The sequence below is a fragment of the Giraffa tippelskirchi genome, chromosome 8, assembly GCF_054371585.1.
Source record: "Giraffa tippelskirchi isolate mGirTip1 chromosome 8, T2T-mGirTip1v1.2.pri, whole genome shotgun sequence".
Lineage (NCBI taxonomy): Eukaryota > Metazoa > Chordata > Mammalia > Artiodactyla > Giraffidae > Giraffa > Giraffa tippelskirchi.
Genome location: NC_137282.1, coordinates 100360933 through 100388174, shown reverse-complemented (window position 1 = coordinate 100388174; position 27242 = coordinate 100360933). Strand labels below are relative to the sequence as shown.

The 27242-nt window shown below is 38.5% G+C and overlaps 2 protein-coding genes across 5 annotated transcripts in view; one reads left to right on the top strand and one right to left on the bottom strand.

The window, feature by feature from the left end:
- The window catches only part of NDUFAF2 (NADH:ubiquinone oxidoreductase complex assembly factor 2), a 309065-nt gene that overhangs the window by 137899 nt on the left and 143924 nt on the right, over positions 1–27242 (bottom strand). For 2 of the 4 annotated variants that reach the window (XR_014063525.1, XR_014063524.1), the window contains exons 4-5: positions 12385–12643; positions 10603–10722 (exon numbers count right to left, since the gene is read on the bottom strand). Coding sequence is in view for 2 of the 4 variants with exons in the window: in XM_081524331.1 (XP_081380457.1) it covers positions 12395–12643 (249 nt within the window). In the remaining 2 variants the exon portion in view is untranslated. Of the gene's footprint in view, positions 1–10538; positions 10723–11227; positions 12644–27242 lie in introns of those variants that run through there. The other 2 variants (XM_081524331.1, XM_081524330.1) reach the window with 2 other exon arrangements.
- On the top strand, positions 5029–8400 carry SMIM15 (small integral membrane protein 15). The gene is made up of 2 exons (XM_081524332.1): positions 5029–5164; positions 6226–8400. The coding sequence occupies exon 2, from the start codon at positions 6238–6240 to the stop codon at positions 6460–6462; it is 225 nt and encodes a 74-aa protein (XP_081380458.1). The 5' UTR covers positions 5029–5164; positions 6226–6237; the 3' UTR covers positions 6463–8400.

Here is a 27242-nt window from a genome sequence, read left to right as displayed (position 1 = left end):
TTTTAAAAGCTTTTCATTACTTTCTTAACTGGTATATCCCATTACATTTAAGACACATGTCTTCTAATTTAAACAAGTATTTCATAATAATATTAGCCAATTATTTAGTTTACAACGTGCTTTTGCCAAATTACATTTAACAATGGGTGAAAACTAACAATATTTGAAGGAAAAAAAAGTCTTTGCGTTACTGAAATTTCCAAAAAATAATACTTTGGTGATGCTTTCTTTGTAGGGAAAATAAGCAACGAAGTAAGTGTTAGTCACTCAGTTGTGTCTTTGTGACCCCATGGACTGCAGCCGGCCAGGCTCCTCTGTCCTTGGGATAGGCTGAAAGCAAACTGGCAGAGTATGACCCATTCAGAAGATGAGGCGGAAGGGAGGATGGAAGATGGAGTGAATCACTGATGGGTTGGTCTAATAGCAGTGAAAGTGCCCAAGAGAGAAGTAGAGATTAACAGACAGGTCATGGATGTATGTGGGATGAAGAAGCAAATCAACTGGCAAGGTTGGAGAAAACCTACAGCACACTAGCTCTTTGAGACATGCTGCCACCACCTGGGCAGTGGGCAATTTGAAGTATGGCAAGATTGTCTTGTGATTATTAGTTAAATCAACAATTATAGAACAAAAAATTTACTTTCATTTTATGAGATCAGCATTTTTGTCTCATCTCTGGGATTAAACAAGAGCAGGGCTTTTTTGGGCCAGATCTGTTTAGAACTCTGCTCTACTTTTTAAAAGTCTCTGGTCCCTTATCTGTAAAACAGATATAAGAATACCATCCTGCAGAGTTTAGTCTCAGCAATAGTGATAAGAGATGCAAAGCATCTAGCCTAGGACCTGGAACATAGCAGTCAATTGATAGCTTTTAAACATTACAATTCTGCAGTATAATCTTCCAAATATCACTAAAACCTATGACCTTTCTAGTTACATAAATGTGCCTAATATTTTTACATTAATGTGCCTAATATTTTTACATAAATGTGCCTAATAAGAAATCTATCTGCATTGTGTTTTAATGGTAGGAAAAAACTCATAAAACTTAGGGAAGAAACCAATTCTACCAAAAACAAAAAACAAATTGTTACGCAGGTAAGAAAGTTCTTAAAATCTTCAGTAAGTCTAGATTATTTTAATAGAATCTTATGGAGGTTTTAGTCATTCACAATTTTGACATGAGTCAGGGTGAAAATGTACCACCTAAGAAAGACTTTTAAACAGAACTAATGAAAGATGAGGACATACTTTTTAGGAGGAAAAAACTTAGAAATTTGGAAGGCTCCATTTTCAAACTATAATTGCAACAGAGAAACTGGTGTGGATATGATGTGATATGCTACAAAGTAATTATTCTTACGCAAAGACAACCCTCATTAACTAAAGTGTAAGCTTTAGTTATTTTGGTTAAAGCTACATGAATGGTTAAGATTTTATTTCTTAAATAAAAATACAAGCAGACCTTATTTCCATGTTATTCTAAGTTAATTCTGAAAGACATGTGAGAGAACAATTAATTAAGAATCTTTCAAATAAAGAATAAGTGAGAGTGAAGTTGCTCAGTCGTGTCATACTCTTTGTGACCCCATGGACTGTAGCCTACCAGGCTCCTCCATCCGTGGGATTTTCCAGGCAAGAGTACTGGAGTGGGGTGCCATTTCCTTCCCCAGGAGATCTTCCCGACCCAGGGTTTGAACCTGGGTCTCCCGCATTATAGGCAGACGTTTTAACGTCTGAGCCAGTAAGCCCTTATGAAAATTGGCCATGATGTTTCCATTAAATTCCTTATTCTGCTGCTGCTTATGAAGCTGAAGTAAGAAAAATGGCCAAATCCAGTTTAATCAATAGAATTTTCAAGCTGAAAGAACCCCAGAGATCATCTAACAGCTTTCCACATACAAAAGAGGAAACTGATTTGTCAGAGTATCAAATCACCAGAGGCAAGGCCTGTGAATCTCAACTCACAAACTGAGACTCCTCACTCTAGAAAGTAGCCTGCATCATCCAAACCAATCTTGACACCACCTTTCATTAAGGCAACTCAGGTAGCAGTAGGGAGTTTAGCTGTGGCAACTTCTACGCTATTCCTGGGCTTGTAGCCATTTCTGGAACTGGAAAGGAGACCAGTAATATTAGACAGTGAAAGCCTAATTTACACTAGAGCCAAAAAGCTACAGACGCTTCCTTTTTATGTGCCTTTCCATCCACTCCCATGCATTTCACAAGGGACACAGCAGAGCGAATTATTGGGGAGGCAGTCATCAGGAAAACTGTCTAACCATGATTAAAATAACACATACACATACTGGTCTCTGGAGTGAAGGACGTTAAAATAAATTCTGACCCTCTCCTGGAATTACTATTTGGGCAAGTTAAAAAAAAAAAACACAACAAACCCACAAAGTCTTACTGCCAGCAAGTCAAGTTTTCTGTACACACAATCCAATGACTGAGTCTGCTTTTTCTGGCTAACTACAGGTACAGGCTAGGTCCAAGCAGCACAAGCTTTGAAACCACCATCCAAGTTTTCAAACAAGAATGAGTAAGAAAACAACTGCTACTAATACAACATACAAACATTAACATATGCCCAACAAACAGTATTTTAGATCATCAGATTATTTGCCAAAAGTCTGTTCCCTGGTAAATAATGGTTACTGTTGTTATCCATAAACTAGTTATACATGTCACAGCTTGCTCCTCAAAGAGAACATTCCATAGTCTTTCAAGAATAAAAACCTGCTTTATTTGGCACACACCAGTGAAGAGGTCTTGCAACATTTGAAGAGGTAGTCAAACAGAGCAGTTCAGTGCAAGAGATCACAAAACTTGATCACCAACCAAACCCAAGTTAATCTCTTAGTTCCTGTAGATTAGAAGACAATGAGAACTAACTCTTTCTGCTTGTTAACTTTTGAATCTCTTTATTTGTGCACTGAAAGAACAAGTACCCCTATGGGAACTCTATGCCCACACAGTTTAATTATTTGTCAAGTTTACTTTGGGCAAATATCGATCATTCTTTTGTGAAAAGAGGTTCTTAAATTGAAAACAAAAACTCTTCTTCACACAGCATGGCTGCATTTTCCCTTAGTAACAACGTTCAGTGGACCCACCACGGTCCTGCTGCTGCTTGGTCTCCTAGACGTGAGGCTTTAACTATTGTCCAACCAGAAGAGGAGAGGGTCAAAGCGTGGACGTGAACCAGAGGAACTCGCTAGAATCCTTCAGGAGTCGCTGGGTGACCTTCACCTTGACTCGGGGCAGTTTGTGGGGACCAACTACTTTCTTAGCCGCCGTTCTTTGGTCGGAGTTTTCTGAGGTCACGGACCTCACCCACCCGGGCCCTCCACCCTTGGCCAGGCTCCCGCAGGGGAGCGGCTGTTCTCCTGCTGACCTCGGGGGCAAAGGTAGGGGTTCCTCAGCGCTTCCAGAACGGCTCCCAAGACACCGGAGCTCACCCGCGCCTCAGGCAGGAGGCGCGGGACTCGGGCTTCGGGCCAGAGACCAGCCGGGCGCCGCAGCCCGCCCCGAGCCGCCTCACCTGCCTCTCCCCGGAAACCCAGGCGCCGCCCCAACCTCCCCGCGTTCCCGGAGCTCGGGTCCCGGGAGCCACACAGCAATGGCGTAGCCGGAAACTGGCCCCTCGACTTCCTCAGCCCGGATCCGGGCGAGGGCCGGCCTGTGGGCGGGTTGGGAGAGTCGCGGCTTCCGCCTTCCTGCTTCCGGCCTGGAGGTAAGTCTGGAGTCGGGGTCCGAACCCATCGTCCCCGGCGAGATGTAGGGGAGGCGGGTGGCGGTCGCTGCCGCGGTTTTGCCCCGGTGCTCGGCGTGGGTGGCCACGGCGCCGGCTGCCCAGGGTGTAGCGGGGACGACCCCTCATCCCCGGGGACCGCCGGCTGTTCGAGCCCCGCCGGGCCCGCCCTCGCCGAGGCGGAGGGTCGGGGAAGCGTGGCCCCAGCGGCGGGCCACCGGGTAGGGTGAGGAAGGGTGAGCGAGGGGAAGACACAAGGAAAGGAGAGTGCGGGTGGCTGTGAGGTGCCCTCAGCTTCAGGCGCCGTGCGGGTCTGATCCGAAGATCATGCCTGGTGTATCCTTTTCGGAAGGAAGAAGAATAATATTTAGTCTTTCAAGTGTGGAGGGCGCTTGCACGTGGGGTCCAAAATTGAGGTGCACGGGAGGTGTGTATCCTGTGGATGGTAACTCCTTTCTCTGTATTAATGTCTAAAACTCTGCCATAACTAGGCCCTTCACTTCCGCCTTCCTCTTTGTTGCAAAGTTCTTTTGCAGGTCTCTGAATCTTGCATTAGTTAATTCATTACTGGGCTGGAGAAGCTGAAAAAACAGATTGGGATCTGTAGAGTCTAGTCTTCACTGTGTGGGTGAGGGCGTACGAATTGGGGGTGGGGGAAGGCTAGGAACTTTAACGGCAAAGGAACTTTGTGTCTTCAGGTAAAAGTATGAAGGAATTGTGATAGGATATAATTAAAACCAATCATGGTAGTTTTGTTTAGGTAATGGAATTGTGGGTGACATATTTTGTTTTGCTTATCTCTGAATTTTCTGTAAAGAACACAAATTATATAATGAGACTAAAAAAACTTTTAAGAGTAAAGCGGTGTTTGATTTTGGAATTAGTAAGGCCCTCCCTTACTAACTCAAAATGAAACAAACCTAACCCTGTAAAAATACAAAAACTTAAAGAACTAGGAATGGATATGCTGCAGCAGGTCAGTTAGCTTTTTATGTGAGTGAACTTTCTAAATTGATTGTTGAAATAAGTAATTGAGTAAAATATTTAATCTCCAGTAATTAGGAGCTTCTTCCAGGGCATTTTAGTTGTGTAATTACTTCTGAAGATTAGAAAGAAATAGATACTGAATGTATTTAATATGCCAGGCAACTTTACATGTTATTTATAGGTTGCATATAGAGAATTTACAATTTTAACATTTAAAAGTGTATTATAATTTATTCCTTAAGGTTGTGATTTGACGGTTTTTGTCTATTCTTTTCAACCCAACCAGTATATAGAATTTAAGCCTTCTCTCAGAAGTGTATTGGTCGAGTTAAAGAAGAAGACAGCCAACCAAAGGTCTTCTGAAATTGTGACTGGCTGATAATCCCAGGACAAAATTAGAGATCACTACTCAAGCATAAGGTACATGACTTTTAAATCCCAGCTATTCTAATTCTCCACTTTGAATGGAGGTTGACACAAACATGAAAGGTTGAAAAGTCTCTGGGGGCAAAATAGAAAATATCACTCAAATCCACCACACCCCGATTTGCCAGATGGCCCTTCTTTACTAACTCACAGTGGAACAAAAGGCATGGGACCTGTAATGGTTAATTTTCTCATCTGTTAAGTTTGTTCTCATTTACTATATTATGTCCTCAAAGCTGAAGGAGGGCATAAAATTGCATGTCATCTTTTGCTTTTCTCTCTTTGCATATGAATGGATAATATCATGGTTCCCTTACCTTCTTGTTTCATTTCGGAAACAGCCATCCATTATGTCCCTTTCTCCAGGCATTTCACATACTCTTGACTTTCAGACACCAAATTTGATGACTGTACTTTTGTTGTGGAGGTTTAGTCGTTAAGTTGTGTCTGACTTTTGCAACCTCATGGACTGTAGCCCACCAGGCTCCTCTGTCCATGGGATTCTCCAGGTATGAAGACTGGAGTGAGTTGTCATTTCCTTCTCCAGGGGATCTTCCTGACCCAGGGATCGAACCCATGTCTCCTGCGTTGCAGGCAGATTCTTTACTGACTGAACCACCACTTGTTAATTAGAACTTAATAGTAATAAGGCTGTGTCAGAAAATGACATATGGGATTCAGCTGTTCCCTGGAATAAGCACATAAAACTCAAGATTCTTATACAACTCTGCTGCTAAAGTTTGTCTTGAGTGTAGGAGGCATGTGAGAATGCATAGTCCTTATAACAGATTCCACATGCTTTTTTTTCTTCTCTTCTGTATCTTCACATCTTTTAAGTATTACTCTTCTGGTTGTCTTAAGTGAACTATTTTTTCTTATTGGAAATATTAGTCCTTATTAAAATAGTACTAATTAGTACTTTTTAAAACCAAACAAAAAACTATTGAGTGATAATAGAATTCTGATTTAACTGTTTGGTGTAACCTTTTCAAAATTTGATTAACCACATAATCTTCTCTCTTGTCTTTTACCCCCCTTCCCACCCCTTTCCTAAGGCCTCCAAGAAGATGTTTGATTTAAAGGCTTGGGCTGAGTATGTTGTGGAATGGGCTGCAAAGGACCCATATGGCTTCCTTACAACAGTTATTTTGGCTCTGACTCCATTGTTTCTAGCAAGTGCTGTTCTGTCTTGGAAATTGGCCAAGATGATTGAGGCCAGGGAAAAGGAGCAAAAGAAGAAACAAAAACGGCAAGAAAATATTGCAAAAGCTAAACGACTAAAAAAGGATTGAAGGAACAAACAGGCTGTGCGTCCAGAGGAAAATTGTTCGGAAAATTATGCATCTTTGAAAGGACCCATTAAGGTTTCTTTTTGGATCTTAATGACAGTGTTACTAAATGAAGTCTGAGTCTATGGAAGAATCATGTCAGTTCTCACCTGTACTGTAGCAACTTTTCAGCTTCGGTATAGAAGTCTGTTGACAGTTACTGTAAATTGGCATTTATTATGCTACAGATTCTTATAACTGACTTTCATTTGCCTTTTTGCAGCTTATGTATGAATACTAAAATGAAAACATCCTGTGAAGAAAAGTGGTTTTAGATTATGAACTCTGTTCAAATAATGGCTTAAAATGTGGTCCTGTTCTGGACAAAGGAGATTAAGAATGTAAAAATCAAGAGTTGTTCTGAGCAGAAAAGCGTGGTTTGGCTTAAAAGATATATGGTATATTAATTACATCTCTTATCGTTATTACTTATTTCTTGGAATAGAATCATTTCTGGTTTCCTCAAAGCAAAATAATATTCAATGAGTACTTCTCTATTTTCTGTAGTTTTCTTATTTTAGCTTTTGAGATACTGGTATATACCAGATATTCTGCATTTTTAAAAATTAATTTTATAAAGAATTTTCTTGTTATCTTGACTATGTAGAATACCGCCTACTGGATATAATCATTTTTGTACTTACGAAACTGCCATTTCCTTAGAGATGACTTGAGTAGAGTAACACTATGATTTAAAGCTTAGGAGTAGTACCTTGGAACCAGTTTATTCTCACTTGTGCTAAGTAGAAATGTGAAGTAGTTAACATGTCTTATCAGATAATGTGCTGATTATATAGATACCACTTTTGTTTATTATTCCATTCTTTGTTTTAACTCATGTGGTGGTGATGTCCTTTACTTTTTGATCAGATAGGTTCACGGAGAAAATGAAAATTTCAACTTTCTTTTAAGGAACTTTTAAAGAGTTACAGTTATGTCATGTGTCATAAATGGTAAAGAAAGTCTTAACATTTGGAAAAATTTTGTTTGCATTGTATTAATTGGGTGAAAAAGGTGTAAATTATGTCAAAATGAGAATGTTACAATTAGAAATAAAGAGGTAAAGGATATTTCCTTCAGTTAAATAGTATAATTAGAACTTTTTACTCTTTAACAAGGCTTTTTTAAATGCATGGTTGATAATTTTGTTTTCAATAATTAACAGCTTATTAATGTTTTCCTCACCTCTAATAATGAATTTTAAATTGCAAAAAATTCTCCAATAGCTTTAATTTAAAAATGAAACTAGATATTGAAATAAATTTGGTACTTTTTTATAGAGGTCCTGAGCTTTTTTGGGGGGGAGGGGATAATAATTCAGGTTAGATACATTACAGAAGTAAAACCTTTCAAAGGGTTATGAATTTCATTTGTAGATAAGCATACAGCTGACCCTTGAACAACACAGGGTTAGGAACATTTGCCCTCCCTCGCAGTTGAAAATAACTTAATAGTGGACCCTCACTAGACACTGTTCCTATGTGCAGATTCTCTGTATCTGCAGTTCAGAGGTTCCTTTGTACCCAAAGTTCCTCACCCATGGATTCAACCAACCCTGGATCATGCAGTATTGTAGTACTTACTATTGAAAAAAATCTGTGTATAAGTGACCCCACATAGTTTGGACCCATGTTCTTCAAGGGTCAACTGTACTTGCAAAAATTAAGAGCAATGTTTCTCCAATATGAGAACCTAAGGACCTCTGAGAATGTTTATGGACTGGTTTGAACAATACTTAATTACTATTATTTTAGGTTGTCAGTTTCTTGATGCCAGTGCAGGCAACACACTGCAGCTCCAGGCACTGAAATAATTCAGTGTTTAATTACAAATTAGTTATTCAGGTGATCTAGGATGTGCTTTTTATATTATTGAAATTAAAATTTTAAGTTATCTACTAAAGCTATGGTTTCATTGTTCATTTTGACAGTTAAAAGGTATTTAACTAAAACAGGCTTTTCCATGGTTCCTGTTGGTCTTAATACAATTTTTGTATTTGTTTGACATAGGCTGTTTGTTGTTTCTTCAGCTTTTCCCAGAGTTTATGGGGCCATTTTATACATTTGAGATCAACAAGGTTTTTCAATATTTGTGTCTATATGTTGTGTGTGTTGCAGGAGATAGGGATATATTACATCCTCATAAACCCATTACAAATTGAAAATTTACTTAATAATGTACTGAAAGTGAAAAAACACGATGGTTGTGTGGGAACAGGATGAGTGTGTGGGTATCAGTAGTTTGCTTGCGACTGTGTGACTGACTGGCAGCTGTGGCTCCATGCCACTGCTCAGCATCAAGAGAGTGTCCTAGCTTATACCACTAACCTGAGAAAAGAGCAAACTTCAGCAGTTTCTGTTCAGTATCATAAAGTTGAAAAGTTGGGGACTTAATTATTATGAGGTTTGATAACTTAATCATTGTGAGGTTTGATATTCTTCAGAAAAACCAGTCTACTGTTATAACATCCTATTACAGTTGAATCCCATTTACTGTTACCCAGAATACTTCTTTTAAAAACTACCAACCTATCATGTTGTTTTTGAAGTTCTTAGAAATAGTATAATCAATTACCTTTTATGGCTGGTTTTGAAGGAAAAACAGACTGCCTAAAACAAACATACTGCCTCCCTCCCCAAAAGTTTGTACATCAGAATTTGACCCATCGTGTCCTGTGGTAAACTTTAGTATGGTGTTATTGTATCAGATGCGCAAGAGTATTTTAAACTTATCTCCTGACATCACAGTGAGCAAAAGAAATAAGCTTCTGATGCAGTGAGCTGGAAATCCAATGCTGAGATCCACTATAACAAACACCTTCTCACCTATCCTTAGGGGCACTTTATACCTCATCTGGTTTTAAGTTAGAGGAAGTGTGATTTCTATTTAGAAATGATTGTTTTTATGTTTGCAACTGAGTATAGGCTCACTTTGAGTTGCTTCATATCTGTAATGTATAAGGACAAATTCTGTATTTCTCAAACATATAAAAAGGGGTTCTGTGTTCAAATACCAAAAGTTTGGGAAACGGGGTAAAGCAATTCATTTCTGCATGATTTCTTGGAGTCTTTTAGGTTACTTTGATTATCATAGACTTTCCTCCCCTCTTTTCCACCCTTCCTCAAAGAACACAAACAGGTTGAGAAAGCCTAGTTAGTTTTAAGTGAATTCAGGTTACATTTTAAATAGTGTGCTTAATGAGATAGCATTAAAAAAAAAATCAATATGATGGTATTGAATCAAGGCTGATGAAAGTAAGAAATAATGACAGATCTGTTTGTAAAAATAGGAATGAAAAAGGATAACAGTGGGGAAAATTATTTCCTCCATTTTTTTTTTTTTTTTTTTGATTTTTAACTTCAGATATCTAACAGGCTGGACTTATATGGTTAAACCCAACAAGCAATACATGTATACTTGAACAATTTGTGTAATAAGGGCTTTGGGGAGAAAAATACTATATGCGTGTATAGCAGAGGCATAGGAAGTCAGGAAGGATTTATCTGAGAGTAGTTAAGGTATATATGACACTATTTTAAAATGAACATTTTAACTTCTGAAATTAAAACTGCATGGGTGTGGAGTCTGTGTTGAAGAGATGACGAAAAACATTTTCATTAGAAATCTTGCAAATACCCCAAATACAACTATTTAAAATATGAAATACAGTAGATAAGTAAATATTTTATGTAAAACTGATTCTGCAGTGCATGTGTCTGGCCTAAAAGCCTTGTATAAAAACAAGATTGTTTAGAAAGGCAGTCTTAATTAGGTGAAGTTTATAGTCTCATTTTTATGTAGGACTAAATGTTCTCAGAACCCTGTTCTGATACCACCTAACAGTATAACCAGTCATTCTAAAAATGTTAGTCTAGAGGGAAGTAATGTGGATGGATTACTACAGACTATTCTCACCTCTCAAAATCACTTTGAGAGTGCACACTTTAATGAGTGGGCCAGTATCATCTTCTTACTGTTAACTATTGGCTAAGATTTTCTTTTTGTAAAACAGGTATTTTAAAATGAAAACTATACAAATTAAAGTTAATGTAAATTCTGTCATATATATTAAGATACTTATAAACGCCACTCCAGTATTCTTGCCTGGAGAATCCCATGAACAGAGAAGCCTGGTGGGCTACAGTCCATACGGTTGCAAAGAGTAGGACAGGACCGAGTGACGGAGCACATATTCATGCACAAAAGGGGCTACATGGCAAACATCTGTAAAAGATGAATACAGAATACAATTAATAAGCTGGTAGGAATTTGGTAGTAGAAGCATTCTATACTAGCATGTTGGAATTTATAATTTTTCCTGTAATCAAGGATTCAAGAACATGTTACTTTACAGCCAATTACACAACAAATTTTATGTCTTTATAAAATTATATAAAAGGAGCTAGTTCTTTTTTGCCTAACTTTGGTAAAATGTAATACAACTTTATAACAATGTAAACAGAATAATTAACCTGATAGTAACAGGGCTGCTTGAATGTTAATATTACCTAAGGGCTTTTTTGGTCAGTCCTTAAGTATTATGGTGATTACATTTGATTACTTGTTTTAGTATAACATTTTATAAATGTTTCTGTAGTTTATTTCTTAAGCAATTCAACATTTTACCTTCTATTAAGTAAAAATCTCAACCTATATGTTTTTAGGAATTCATTATTAAACACTTAACCAAGGATTTTCTTACATTATTCAGAGCATTAAGATCCGAGTCTTTTCTTCAGTCCATGTTTATTGAGTAGTTGTTACAATGCCAAACACTGTTAGGCGATCTCTATATTAGAATTAGAACTATTAGAACTATATTAGAATTAGAACTGGGAGAGGGGTTTGGGAGAAAATGGATACATTTTATGGCTGACTCCCTTTGCTGTTCACCTGAAACTACCTTAACATTGGTAATCAGCTATACCCCAATACAAAAAAAGTTCAAAGTTTGAGAAACAAAACCATAAATGGAAAAAAAATGAATTAGAACTGTTAGCAATAGAAACTTGGTTGTGCACTTCAGAAAGTGTATGACCTTTCTAAAACACTTTTGTATATAATCTATTTTAATGTTATGTATCTATACTTCCCCTCTGTACGAATCACTGTAATCTCGAGTAACAGTGGAATCACTTTTTGAGAACTCTGCTCTATTTTACATATCTTCAAAGTAATTTTTAATCTTACAGAAATAAACTATCACTGTACCATTTCTTTGTTTACTGTCCTTTCAGACTATTGTGATAGATTCTTTACTTCTACTGGTCCAAATTCTTTTCTTTAAAACTCCAACCTCAATCCTACCATAAACTAGCTTTTGTCCCATCTACTCATCAAGATAGTTGTTGTTTTTTTCACTTATCAAGTAAATTTTCTTGGCCTCCATATGCCTCATCCAACTTCATGTTTTTGATTAGTTCTTTAGAGTCTCACTGTCCTTTAGAATCTATAGAAATAGCAGTCTTCTTCTAAGCTCAATATTTACCCTTACCATTTCTACCTAGATATATGGGAGCAATCCAAAGAGGGAAAAATCTAAGAAGATTCATAAACAGAGAAATTAGTCCTTTGGAATCTATAGAAATAGCAGTCTTCTCCTGAGCTCAATATTTATTTACCCTTACCATTTCTACCAAGATATATGGAAGCAAATAAAAGAGGAAAAAACTAAGCAAATTCATAAACAGAGAATGATGACTGAATAAACCAAGTGAAGGATTTAAGTCTACAAGAAGGTTTTGATGGTTGATAACCTCACACGCAACAGTAAAAACAAGATCTTAAGCTTAACGGAAAAGAGAACAATAGTTGAGTCAGAAAGCACAAAGTAATTTTTTACTTTTATTTGTTAAAATAGTCACATACATATAAATAAAATTTTACCACAGTGCATTCATTGATTGTGGCCCTTGTCATCTTGTGGCATCCAGGATCCTGGCTGAAAGCTTTTGCCAGTGCTGGTGGGAGCCACTGAGGGTTTGTCTTTTCCAAAGTATGGAGCAGAGGCATGCCCTTTAATCTGAGTTTGAACTGGTGGAGCAAGTTCCTTGTTGCTCTCCTCCTGAAGAAGCTTTCCTTTTTCATAAAAATCTTGGCTTTTCATTTGAATTTCTTCTCTATATTTTTTGTTCTTCATTATTTCCTGCATGCATACATAAATGGAAGAAATCATTAAATTACTAGTTAGAAGAAAACCCAAACTATAGGTTTTACAAAAATAAAATAGCTAGTAAAAAAGTGCATATAGACATGATTCTTGCTTTGCATTTAAATAATATATAGATACATACAGGGTAACTTTGAAAAAGCTATCTGATTATTGATGTTATTTTGAATTAAACAGCTATGTCCTGGTATACGATAATAAAAAGATGGGAAGGAACACGAAATAGAGATACTTACTTCCCAGGAAGTGAAACCAACCACTTAACATGAAATGTTAGTACATATAGACATGAAATATTACACAAGAGCATTAGAGTCACTCTTATCAAAAGATTTTCCAAATATAACAGCTGTTTACTACCTCAGAGACTAATCAGTTATGTGTACTTCTACTGGATATGAAGTGACGGTGAGGCCTCAGAGAGGTGCTCCTGCCTGTCTTTTCTCTGTGGGACTTAATGCATGCCAGGACCAAGACCCATGAATTTTCCTTTCTCCACTGGAGTGGTATGGCAGTGAAGAGGAGGATAGACAGAGTTCAGCATGCCTTAGATACCAGTTCCACAAAGACACTCTGCTGTTGGAAATGCTTCCTCCAATCAGTGCAAGCAATTTGTGCAATGCAGCTCTATCACTCAGATTTGATATTCTATTTGTAAGGATCTATACCCCCAAACTGGAGGAGGATATGGCAACCCACTCCAGTATTCTTGCCTGGAGAATCTCATTGACAGGGGAGGCTGGTGGGCTACGGTCCGTGGGACTGCAAAGAGTCAGACATGACTGAGCACACAGCACATACCCCCAAACAACCATGAATCTATAACTGTATTTTACTGAAAATAAGACTATCAAATTTAAGATGCATCACTGATACGTACACTAAAAAAGGCAATTAAACTTCACATTCTGATTTCAGAGATGTTAAAATTTAAAAGATAAGCATCTTGAAAAACAGGTGAAATAGTAAAAAAAAGTTAATTTTTGCTTATATGTATTTTCTGATTTTTCTTTAAGAAGATCACAAAAAATCTGATATTTCTTGAAGAATATGTATGTTACTTAAAATGTGTGTGTTAGTCATTTAATCGTGTCTGATTCTTTGTGACCCCTGAACTGAAACCCACTAGGCTCCTCCATCCATGGAATTTTCCAGGCAAGAGTACTGGAGTGGGTTGCCATTTCCTTCTCCAGGGGAATCTTCCTGACCCAGGGATCGAACCCAGGTTTCCCACATTGCAGGCAGACTCTACTGTTTGAGCCACCAGGGAAGCCCTGAATATTTCTTGAAGAATATGTATGTTATTTATAACATGTTAACGTAATTAATATCTGACAATGTTGTCAAAAACAAGTTCTCCCAAGTTATTTTTTAATATCAAGATTTTAAAAATTTACACATCTGGGTATTTAAAAGCATGATGAAATCTTTCTGTTTCTAACATGAATTTCAAGCAAAAACAGTTCTTCAATAAAGTAAACACCGATATTTAAAATCACATTTAAAATAATGGTCTGTACTTCTAGGAAAAGATTTAGGCAGGTTATAACTATAACTAAACTAAAACTTCTGGACACAAAGAAGGATGCATCTAATGAAACTTCTCCCCCCGAAGCAAACATATGAGGGAAGGAATATTAATAAATGCTCCTGTAATTTCCATAACACAGATCAATTCTGTATGAGTAGTTTAACAACCATAGTAACTATAAGTTTAGAAACAGCTGCTATGACTGACAGTGAGAATAGCCAGGCTTTTCCTTTCATATCCTGTAGAATTCTCAGGCCAGGTGACCACTTGTCACAAAGGAAGTCCCTCAATATGATACTGGAAATAATGGAAGTAGATGGAACTACTTTTTCAGTCTGAGGCCATCTCCACTTCATCTCCAGACTCTTCAAGACCGTCTATGAAGTGATGTGTCAGTATGAAAGGTCTTTCTCCTGGGCAGAATGAAAGGATCAGGACTGCGCTAAATCTGCACTGGTAGCCACCATAGGTAGCAAAACCTACTGAGAAGCTGGTATGCAGCTTGCTTTGCTTTGGTGTAAGAGGGACAGTCATAGCACCTTGCTTTGCTTTGGTGTAAGAGGGACAGTCATAGCACCTTTATGGATTTCAGCTCTACTGCTGTAGTCTTACGGAGAAGGCAATGGCACCCCACTCCAGTACTCTTGCCTGGAGAATCCCAGGGACGGTGGAGCCTGGTGGGCTGCCGTCTATGGGGTCGCACAGAGTCGGACACGACTGAAGCGACTTAGCAGCAGCAGCAGCAGCTGTAGTCTTACAGCTGGTGCAAGCCTATGCCTTCTGCTTAAAAGGAAACCAAGGGCAGAGGGCTGTTCTTTTTTTTCTGCCTCTTCACTCACCATACTCTGCCAAGTAGTTTCTTATAACACCTGCTGAGGCAAATAAAAAGCCAATCTGAATATGTTAATTATTTTAACTTGAAGATTAAAGATTTTAGAGTTGAAAAACATGGAAACCATAGTTTTTCCCTAGAGAATAATTTTTGTCGTTTTTTTTTTAAAACTAATGGTTACCAGACCCCTGCCAACAGCTTCCAGAAGAATTAAACTGAACATAAATCATTTATGAAGGGAAATCTAGTTTTGTAAATATTTGGAGCAGATAAAATGAAACTAGTTAGGTAGAAAAAATAGGAATTTGTAGACGTAAAGATAAACAGAAGTAATTTTTTAACAAAGGCTATCTTACAGCAGAAATGACTATAAAGCAAAGTTTTTCCCCTTAAATTATTTCCTTGGAACAAAGTCACCTTAAGTCTCAATATGTTTATCAACAAAAACACTGATTATTTCAGCATTTTAGGAATAAACTAAGGGTAAGTAGGTCTTACATAAATGTTTATATGTTTAAAACAAATATTTATCATGGACTTTAACATGGGCTTCCCTGGTGGCTCAGCAGTAAGCAATCTGCCTGCAATGCAGGAGATGTGGGTTTGATCCCTGGGTCGGGAAGATCCCCGGAGAAGGAAACGGCAATCCACTCCAAAATTTTTGCCTGGAAAATCCCACGGACAGAGGAACCTGATAGACCTTGGGTCCACTGTGTCCACTGGGTCGCAAGAGTCAGACACAACTTAGTGACTAAACCACCACCACCTTTTTACATTCTCTAACATAAAAAAAAAAAAAAAGTTGTATGGTATTTTATCACTTGCATTACACCATGACTTACTTAATAACTACCTCTATTTTTGTTTCCAATATTTCACTTTTTTATTTAAAAAACAGCACTCTGATGACTATTCACATAGTTCTTTTACCCAAACACACATAGTTTCAATCCCAAATCTACCTTTTACTATCTGTGACACAAAGAAAGTCACTTAATTTTTTCAGGTGCAGTTTCTTTATCTGAAAATGGGAATATAGTGACTATGTATGCATAAACATTTATATCTCAAATATTCATATGGATACTATTCACATTGTTTGATCTTCTGAAAAACTGCAGCTAAAAACATGGGCTCTGAAGCAAGACTAATTGCATACAAATCTCAGTTTTGCCATTTACTAGCTGTGTGACCCTGTTAGCATTGCTTAACTTCTCTGTGTCTCAGTTTCCTCATGTGTAAAATGGAGATTACAACAGTGTCTTCTTCAGTAGGCTACTGTAAAGACTGGGAAATAACTGGCTGCTACTGGGGAGTTAATAGTACAACAGAAGAGGGTATGAGTGGATTTTTAAATAGTGATTGTTTATTCTGTTCCATTCAAAATAAACACACCAAACTTATACTTGTCCTTCTTTCTCACCTCAGGGTAGAAATAAAGTCTCAATACTTATACCTCTAAGTACTTAAAAATTTAAGCCACTAATTTGTGACATACACTGAGTAACTATTTGTTGTGAACATTTTGTAAATAGCAGAATTCCTACATTAATTGCTATCTTTATGAAGAATGAACAAAACTCATAATTTTGCCAGGATAAAAAAAAAATCTCCAATTTAATGTTCTACAGCCTCCAACAAAGGCAGCAACCATTACCAGTGGATTGAGAACTAAGGTGTTAGTAAGACATAGTCTACTGGCTTGAAAACACAAGATGGAATAACTGGTGCCAGACTAGTTCCTCTGCCATAAACAACTAGTGAGTGAGTAGAGTGAAAGTTGCTCAGCTGTGTCCGACTCTTTGTGACCCCATTGACAGTATAGTCCACGGAATTCTTCCCCCAGGCCAGGGGATCTTCCCAACCCAGGGATTGAACGCAGGACTCCCGCATTGCAGGTGGATTCTTTACCAGCTGAGCCACAAAGGAAGCCCATAAACAACTAGAAAACTGGACAAAAACACTAAACTCTTCAAATACTAAAGAGCTGCCAGTGCCTTACTGTGATCCTTGAGGGAAGGGAAACAAATGAGATGACCCCTGTTTCACCTCAGCTTTTGGCCTGGAGGCATATTATGGGCTGCTGCACAGGAACAGGGAACCTGAACAGAGGTTGGTGATCTCGCTGAGGTAAAGAGAGAGAGATGGTTGGTTAGGGAGTCTGAGGAAGCTGGGATCTGTGGGGCAGAGTATCAGAACACACACAGAGAGAGTCCTAGAAACCTGCATAGGAGTACCCTGAGTGTTCAGCTGAGTATTAATCTGTAGGTGGGTGAGACTCTACAGGGTCACGAAGGTCAATTTCTGGCTAAAGAATAACTACTGAGGAGCTGTAACCTGAACAGCTGTTGCAGCTTGCATGAGACTAGGAGACATTTAAGTTCTAATCGACCAGAGATTCCTCACCAAACCTGAAGGGCTTTTAGTATAGGGACTTCAGAACGATCCCTCCATAGGAGTAAGGATAAATTAGCACACAAGTAGAGATAACTCTAAACTTGCACTGTCCAATACAGTAGAATTTAAATTAATTAAAATAAAATGTAAAATTTAGTTCCTTAAATGTACTAGACACATTTCAAGTGTTTACTAATCAAACGTGACTGGTGGCTACCATCTTGGAAAGTGCAGATATAAAACATTTCCATCACTGCAGAAACACCTATTGAACAGTACTTCTCTAGATCCACCTGAACAAAACTTAAAAATAAAGACTCTAAAAGTCTTGGCTGATTCACGTGTAAATTAATATACTCTAAAACAAATCAACCAAAAAACAAAACCTCAACATTTTTAAACGGACGACAAAAAAACACAGACAGTAAATAATGTACCATTTCAATGTTCATCATTCAGTCACAAAGAAGGGAAGTGTCATACAAAAGTAGTTAACAGAAACATGATAGAAATGATGAAATTAATAGATAAGGACTTTATCATAGCTATTATAAATATGTTCAAAGATGTAAAAGAAAATGCAACATCAAAAAAAAAAAAACCCTAGAAACATTTAAAAAGAACCAAATAGAACTTCTAGAGGTGAAAAATACAATACATGAAATAAAAAATGTAATGGATATGATTAACAGCAGATGAAACACTGCAAAAAAACAATAAATCTGAAAACAATAGAAACCATACAAACTGAAGCAAAAGAGAGAAAAAAGGTTAAAAACCAAACCAGAGCCTCAGTGAGCTCTGGGGCAATATTAAGCAGTCTCACATACATGTAACTGGAATCACAGAACGAGAAGAGAGGAGGAACAAAATAATGACTAAAAATATATCAAGTAAATAAACATATAAACCTACAAATCCAAGACACTAAAAAAAACTCCAAGTAGGAAAATTACAAAACCAAAGCTTATCAAATCAAACTGTGAAAAACTAATGATAAAGAGAAAATCTTTTAAAATCTACAAAAAGACATTTATAAGACAAAGATAAATAATATTGAGTTCTCATCAGAAACAATACAAAGCATATAGAACAATGGAATGACTTTAATATACTGAAAGAAAATAAAAACTGTCCATTTAGAAACCTATATTCAGTGGAAGGAGAAGGCAATGGCACCCCACTCCAGTACTCTTGCCTGGAAAATCCCATGGACGGAGGAGCCTGGTGGGCTACAGTCCATGGGGTTGCTAAGAGTCGGACATGACTGAGTGACTTCACTTTCACTTTTCCCTTTCATGCACTGGAGAAGGAAATGGCAACCCACTCCAGTATTCTTGCCTGGAGAATCCCAGGGATGGCGGAGCCTGGTGGGCTGCCGTCTATGGGGTCACACAGAGTCGGACACGACTGAAGCGACTTAGCAGTATTCAATGGAAACATCCTTTAAAAATGAAGGCATGATGATATTTTCAGACCAAAAAAAGGGGGGAGTGTGTTTTTGTCACAAGCAAACCTCTATTACAAGAACATAAAAGGAAGTAATTTAGGTTGAAAAATGATACAATACGGAAACTTGAATCTACATAAAGGAATGAATAGTGCCAGAAATATCAGAATGAAGGACTTCATTGCAGGGAAAATGCTCGACTTTGGGACACTCGGCTAGGTACTCAGTGCCCTGTAACTTTAGGTCAATCCACTCTCAGCTACTTGAGCCCACGGGTAGCATCATCGCATTGTGCATTGAAACTACTGCTATAGATTTTGAGGGTTATCATCATTGTATCCCCACCAGAAGGACTTCTCAAGCTTTGCAAAGATGTCAGTTATCACTAAATAGAGGACAAGTGTAGCTTGAAATGAAAGAGGACTGTTGTGAGCATATGCAGCGCTCAGATTAACAGCATTACCTGGGAGACAGATGACACCTACTCCCTACTCCTTACTCCCATCTGACAAAGAGCCTTTGCCCACCAAACCTTCCATGTCTTGCACCACTGTCCTGGCTTCCAAAGGCCCTTCTCCACTGAAGCTGACTCTGGTGGGGTGGAGAAACAGAAAGTCATGCATGCAGTCAACTTGTTTCTGAGAAGGTCACATCAAAGAGTCCCCTGGAGTGAAGTAATGAAGGATATCATTCTCAACCAATCTCAGGGAAGAAGAAAAAAACAAAAAACCAGATACTGACAACAGAGAAAGCACAAGCTGTACCAAAATCTGGTATTTCAGAACTTTTCCCAAATATGTTGTTCATGAATGACCATTGTTCTGTGACAATCTCATTTCAACAGGCACCAGGGGTGTTTAGCTGGAGCAAATTAGCTTAGGCTTGAGTTGTTTACAGTAGAGACTTGATATTGGAAAAACAGACAAACTCATTTGTGAAAAGTTATCGTGTTAAATGTTTGAATTTCTGTATTTCTTTAGTCAAATTATAAATTACCATTGTTTGTGAAGGATTACACTGAAAAGGAAATTAAAAAAAAAAAAGCTCTGTATGCCCTTAACAAGCTTAATCTTGTTTTTGTAGTGTAGACAAGTTAATGGTTACTTATTATGTTGGTGGTATTGTTTAGTTGCTAAGTTGTGTCCAAGTCTTTACAACCCTATGGACTACAGTCTGCCAGCCTCCTCTATCCACGGGATTTTCCAGGCAAGAATACTGAACTGGGTAGCCATTTCCTTTTCCAGGGGATCTTCCTGACCCAGGGATCGAACCTGCATCTCCTACACTGGCAGGTGGATTCTTTACCGCTAAGCACCAGAGAAGCCCTATTTATTGTATACTATTTATTAATTCGGTGATAAGAACTCAAGCCCCTAAAAGGTTGCAGCTCAAGTCTTTTTCAATGCTACTTCTTTGCTAGTAGTTCAGTTCAGCTCAGTCCAGTTGCTCAGTCGTGTCTGACTCTTTGTGACCCCATGGACTGCAGCACGCCAGGCTTCCCAGTCCATCACCAACTCCCAGAGGCTACTCAAACTCATGTCCATTGAGTCAGTGATGCCATTCAGCCATCTCATCCTCTGTCATCCCTTTTGCTAAGAGCCCTGCTTAAGATAAGCCCTTTTAGTAGCTGTACTATTGTTCTCCTGAATGTTGCAAATTAATAGGTGTGGTAATGACAAAAGAGAGCCATCTCCGGGAGATGGTGAAGGACAGGGAAGCCTGGCTGCTGTAGTCCACGGGGTCACAAGAGTTGGACACACAACTGAGCGACTGAACAACAGCAATGACAAGAGTTTTTAAAGTTGTTTTTTCCTTTAATGACCAAAATATAGACAAAAACGAAGCTTGAAAATGCAATTTTCAAACATGTTGACTCAAAGACATTAGGAATTATTAATATATAATCCCATTCCAATCATATAGTCCCATATGTGAAAATCTAGTACATGTGACTTTTCCAAGATGGTGAAGAAATAGGCTCAAATATACAGTTATAGCCGTTGGAGATATTACATAACAGGCTACTTGGACTATAAAAAAAAGGTAAAACAAATGATAGAACAGAACTAGATGTCTCTAAAATGACGTCTTGGGAGAGATAAAGGAAACTGAGGCAAAGTTAGCGTGAACCCTGGAACCATACTCTAGTGATTAGAGAGAGGGGAGAGAGCTGTCTCTAAGTGCTCTCTTGTGGATACCTCAGCTTGACTGGAACAAAATTTAGATTACTTAATAAGCATATGGCAAATAGCAGGGGGAGAAGTGGAAGCAGTGACAGATTTTCATTTCTTGGACTCCAAAGTCACTGCAGATGGTGACTGCAGCCATGAAATTAAAAGATGCTTGCTCCTTGGAAGGAAAGCTATGATAAACCTAGACAACGTATTAAAAAGCAGCGACATCACTTTGCCAATAAAAGTCCATCTCAGTTCAGTTCAGCTCAGTTGCTCAGTCGTGTCCGACTCTTTGCGACCCCACGAATCGCAGCACGCCATCTAGTCAAAGCCATGTTTTTTCCAGTAGATATGTATGGAAGTGACACTCCCTGGTGGTCTAGAGGTTAGGATTCAGCTCTTTCACGGTCTGGGTTTGATTCCTGGTCAGGGAAGCCTTTCTGGGCTTCCCTGGTAACTCAGCTGGTAAAGAATCCGCCTGCAATGCAGGAGATCCCAGTTCGATCCCTGCGTTGAAAAGATTCCCTGGAGAAGGGATAGGCTACCCACTCCAATATTCTTGGGCTTCCCTGGTGGCTCAGATAGTAAAGAATCCACCTGCAACGCAGGAGATCTGGTTTCGATCCCTGGGTTGGGAAGATACCCTAGAGGAGGGCATGGCAACCCACTCCAGTATTCTTGCCTGGAGAATCCCATGGACAGAGGAGCCTGGTGGGCTACAGTCCACAGGGTCACAAAGAGTCAGACACGACTGAAGTTATTGAGCACTAGCGTGATGTATGGATGTCAGAGTTGGACCATAAATAAGGCTGAGTGCCGAAGAATTAAGCTTTTGAATTGTGGTGCTGGAGAAGATTCTTGCCAGTCCCTTGGACAGCAAGGAGATCAAACCAGTCAATCTTAAAGGAAATCAATCCTGAATATTCACTGGAAGGACTGACGCTGAAGTTGAAGCTGAAGCTCCAATACTTTGGCCACTTGATGCAAAGAGCCAACTCACTGGAAAAGACCCTGATGCTGAGAAAGACTGAAGGCAAAAGGAGAAGAGGGTGGCAAAGGATGAAATGGCTAGATAGCACACTGACTCAATGGACATGAATCTGAGCAAACTCTGGGAGACAGTAGAAGACAAAGGAGCCTGGCGTGCTACAGTCCATGGGGCTCCGAAGAGTAGGGCATGACCTAGAGACTGAACAACAACAAATGGAGAAAGAAACGGGCTGAGAACTGAGTGAGTTACAATGGTTACCCAAAGATTTTTCTGTCTCAGGTATCCACGTCTTCTGCATGTCTGGGGCCACACTGGGACAAGAGGTATAGGAATGAACAATTCTGAGTCTAAATTATTAAAAGGACTTGAGTATCTGGACACTGATCTAAGCACACATATAACAGCATCTAGGAATATTTACTATTACACATATACCTTTTGAATAAGAGGAAGATAAATACAAATGACCCAATTATTATTAATAACTGAAGATACGTAAAGTGTCACTAGTATTTTTTAATTTAGTCTGCCTATTTGTATGTGCCACATGTATGTATAAATAAAAATGAAAAACTTTTTTCATGATATAATTCAGGAGCTCAATCCGCTAACCTTATTTCTCTCTTTAAGAGTCTCAGCCTAGTCAAGGGAAAATTCTTCTGTCAAGGAGTATTTCAGTAACACACTCTATATACATATATATGATGGTGTGATATTCATTTAAAGATAAAATTCTGTAATAGACTGTAAAATTATTTTGTAATTTTTATACAACTAGAACTGGAAATGGAATATAGAGCTAATGGTCAGTACTTTATTAGGAAATTCTAATGTTTATTTTTAAATCGCTATGAATCCAGCCAGGAAAAAAGGCAGACAGAACACAGTTATACATAATATAACCCATTTTTTCTTTAAGATTCTGCCTTCACACCCCTCTGGAGTTTGGTATTTATAAATGGTCTCCATTTGGTTTCAAGTACTTGTGAATCTCAAGTATATCACATATAACTATGTTCAAACATAAGTACAAAAGAAATCCCGAGATTAAAAAAATCTAAATACAGTTTAAAGTAAATTTGGCAGTGTTTCATTGTTAGAAAGTTTACTATATTCAAAAGCAAGTAAAAGCTTAGGCGTCAGTCTTATGACTAATGATGAAATTGGCCATGTCACTGGATTTTTTTTCAGCCTTCTATGGGAATAACAAAAACATGGCTGTTTCATAATGATCCAGTTATATTACATACAAAAAACATGAACCTAAATTTTTTAAAGTCTTAATTTAAAATTATAAATTAGCAATATATTTGTGGCAAAAGCTTAGTATAAATATATCTTGAATAATTACTGAATGTAGATACATACCTTTCAAAGTACACATAAGATAAAGATATTACAATGCTAATTTTAGCCTTAGAAACAGATCAACTTTCTAAAATATTTAAATTACTAAACACATTCTCCCCTATCCATACATTTTTCACCTCTCACTAGATCATGTGATATATACAATATATTTGACTTTGACAGCTCTGTGTTCTTTCCATAATTTAAACTCTATATACCAATAAATAATTTTTAGCATAATGGATACTAAAAATTTTAAAGTATGAATATATTGCCTTCGCTTTCTCAGTCACATCAGTCTTGTCCAACTCTTTGCGACCCCATGGACTGTAGCCCCCAGACTCCTCTGTCCATAAGATTCTCCAGACAAGAATACTGGACTGGGTTGCCATGCCCTCCTCCAGAGGATCTTCCCAATGCAGGGATAGAACCCAGGTTCCCTGAGTCTCCTGCATTGTAGGTGGATTCTTTACCCACCAAGCCACCTGGCAAGCCCATGTTACCTTTGAGTCCATTTAAAAAAACATTTTGAAGAATACAAAAAGATTTAATAACTAGATTAAGTGAACTTGGCATGAAGTATGACACAGGTCCTCAAACCTTAGAGACATTTGGCTACTATAAAAGTGGTCTCATCCAGAAAGTAGCCTCCCAGTATATGCCACACATTCCACCCCCACAATCAACACAATTATAATGAGAATTTGGTTTATAACTGTTTCAAAATATTCTAAAATGAATATTATCTTTTGCAGTGTCAATTTTGCAACATACCAAGAAACAATTCAGACCTCACAAAAGCAGTAGTGATGCCTAAGCTTGAAAATATTGCCAAATTGTTTTAACTACATTTTCTAGTTCTACAAGTTACACTGCCAGGATGAAATAATAAGTTATTAGATCACCCTTTTTAAAATACATGAAAGAGAGAAGAGGAAAAAAATGGGGAGCGGAGGGGAAGGTACATAGATCACCAAAGGTACTTTTTGTTCAGACCAGAGGCAACGCCTGTTAGATTAGTAATCAAAAATGAATTTAATCTTGCCTAGATGGGAGTAGAAGCCAAAAGGGTAAATAAATGACAGAGCTTAGGTGAGTACGATAGCACTGGGTTGCTTAGAAATCTATTAGAATGAAACAACCAGCAAGCAAGCTCTGCTTTAACAGAAGCTGCTCCTGCTATGTGTTCCTGCCAGTCACTCGTGTGCCTCTGCCAAATCAAAGTCACATTTGATTTATTCACATCCAAGTCTACTGCAAACAGACTTTGATCAATTACAATAATGAAAACGCAGACTGAGTCTCGTTGTTTTGACATGCTTTCTTGAACTTTCCTCCTGCATTTTCTCAAAACATTTCTAATTGCAAGAAGTTGATCTCAATGGTTCTTATTATTTGAGGGAACAAACTGTAAGGTTTGTTTATATTCCTTGCTAGCTAGGAATTTCTGGCATTGAGTTTTCTTTCTTTGAACTTGAGCCAGATTAATTATTAAATCTCAAAATGTCACTAAAATGAACTAATCACAGAGCTCAAGTCATTAGTAGTTTTGCAGGTGGTACTTCCCTTAATAAAACAAATGAACTTCCATATATATGAAAAAAAAAGACCTTTGAGCATAAAGACACAATTATTTAATTGAAAAAGGAATTTAGCAGTTAAACATTAATAAAAAATTAATTAGAGCCATTTAATACTAGCCCTCTTTAATTGAACTGCTCTGGTGGGAGACAAAGAAAACCTTGCTCCTTGTTTGAGAAGTGGTAAAGACCACAATCCCTGGAAGAGAAAGCGATGTCAGGTCCCCATGGCTTTCAAGGCATGGGCTTTGAGGGTAGGAGAGAAATGACAGGGGGCTGAGCCCTGGAGGCTCCATATGTGAATGACTGCTAACATTTATTGAGCTGTTATATGCCAGCTGCTGTAGGGAGAAAAGAGGTCTTCTCCCCTAGGTTGGGAGAGGGAAGTAGTGGAGTTGTGTGAGAAGAGGTGAGACACAAGTCAGAGAAGCTGCAGCTCCCACTGTACAGAATCTGCCCTAGAGATTCGAAAATGTCATGGTCGGAGGTTTCCCTCCCCAGGACCTAATGCAGGGATAATGTCCCCTGATGCAAGGGATAACAGGACCTGGAGTCCTGCAAGATATACTCATCCATTCATGCACTCTTCATTCAGTACATACATATTGGGGACTTACCCTTCAAGGCCCTGGGTATATAGAGAATAAAACCTGGCTCTGACTCTTATGCAGCTTCCTTGGGGGCAGAGAGGAGGACAGGCCAAGGAAGCAGCTTGCTGCAACACAGACTTACAGAGGAGTCAAGGTAGGGAAGAGCAGAGTTATGGGTTCTTTCCTACTCTCTCATTCACTCTCATTCATTAGTTCCTTCACACATTAAGAGCCCACTATCTACCAAGGGTACAGAGTTAAAGGAAACAATTTTTACCTTGTTGTTAAGGAACTCACAATCTAGGAAAGAGAGACAGGTAAAAAAATTAATTACATTTGCAATATGAGAAGTTCTGTGATAATATGAAGCAAAGAATGTTACCAGACGGCAGAAGAAAAGCTGGTGTTTCTATTATTATCCACAAGGTGGGGAGCAGAGGGTTAGAAATGACTTCCTAGAGAGGATAATGACTGAGTCTTAACAACTGGAATGAACCAGAAAACTGAGAAGAGGGGGCATCCTGGGAAAAGGTAAGTGCACGCTCAGAGGTATGAAGCAGTAAAGCAGTACAGTGAATTCAGGACACCATAAGTAGTTCACACAGCACGAAGCGGTCAGAACACACTGAATTTATAATGTGACATTAGGATATTTAGATTTTACCCTGAACTATTATGACTTTTGAAGCAAGACTGGATTTCTGGACAGAGAGTAGAGAAAGCTCAGTTAATTTGAATTTCAGATAAACAAACAATAATTACTCTAAGTATGTCCTAAACGTTGCCTGGGGCATACTCATAATTATTGCCTGAAATTTATATTTAACTAGATGCCCTATATTTCTTGGAGGGGGTCTCCCCTGGTGGTGCAGTGGTAAAGAATCTGCCTGCCAATGAAGGAGACACAAGAGACATGGGTTCTATCCCTCAGTCAGTAAGGTCCCCTGGAGAAGGAAATGGCACCCACTCCAGTATTCTTGCTTGGGAAATCCCATGGACAGAGGAGCCTGGCGGGCTACAGTCCATGGGGTTGCAAAGAGTTGGACATGATTGAGCACAACAACACAACTACCTGTATTTTTATTTGTAAAATATGCCAACCATAGCAAGAGACTTAACATTTTAAAAAAAGGTTCTGGAAACTGTAGAAACTGAACTGGAGGGAAGGTGAGGTTGGAAGAGAGAAATCAGTAGGGTGCATTTGCAGAAATACAGGTGAAAAATCATCAGGACAGGAACCAAGGCAATGGGAGTGAGATGGACAGTAAAGGACAGACTGGCAAGATAGTCAAAAGGAGAAAGGTCTTGGTCACCAAGTATGTGGAGGTGAAGGAGATCAGGACCATCCCTAAGTTTCTGTTGAAGAATGATGGATAATGCCACTAACCTGGTAGGAAAGAGAGAAAAAGAGGAGTTCCATCTTAGACATAACTGAATTTGAGATGTCTATAAAATATCCTCATATTTTGCATGGAACTGTTAGCACCTTCTCAGCCAAACCTCCAAATCCTGAAGTGCTTCAGGACTCAATTCTAGCCCCACTTCTTTGTCTATACTTTCTCCCCAGGTAACTGTTTCCATACAGAACTGAAGACTCTCAAATCTGCACTTTCAGGTGTGACTACTCTCCAAGCTCCAAAATCACACAGTCAACTATCGAACTGAAGTCTCCACTTGGAT

Coding starts and splice junctions, on each gene's coding strand:
- SMIM15 (XM_081524332.1), top strand. CDS start 6,238: ATGTTTGATTTAAAGGCTTGGGCTGAGTATGTTGTGGAATGGGCTGCA.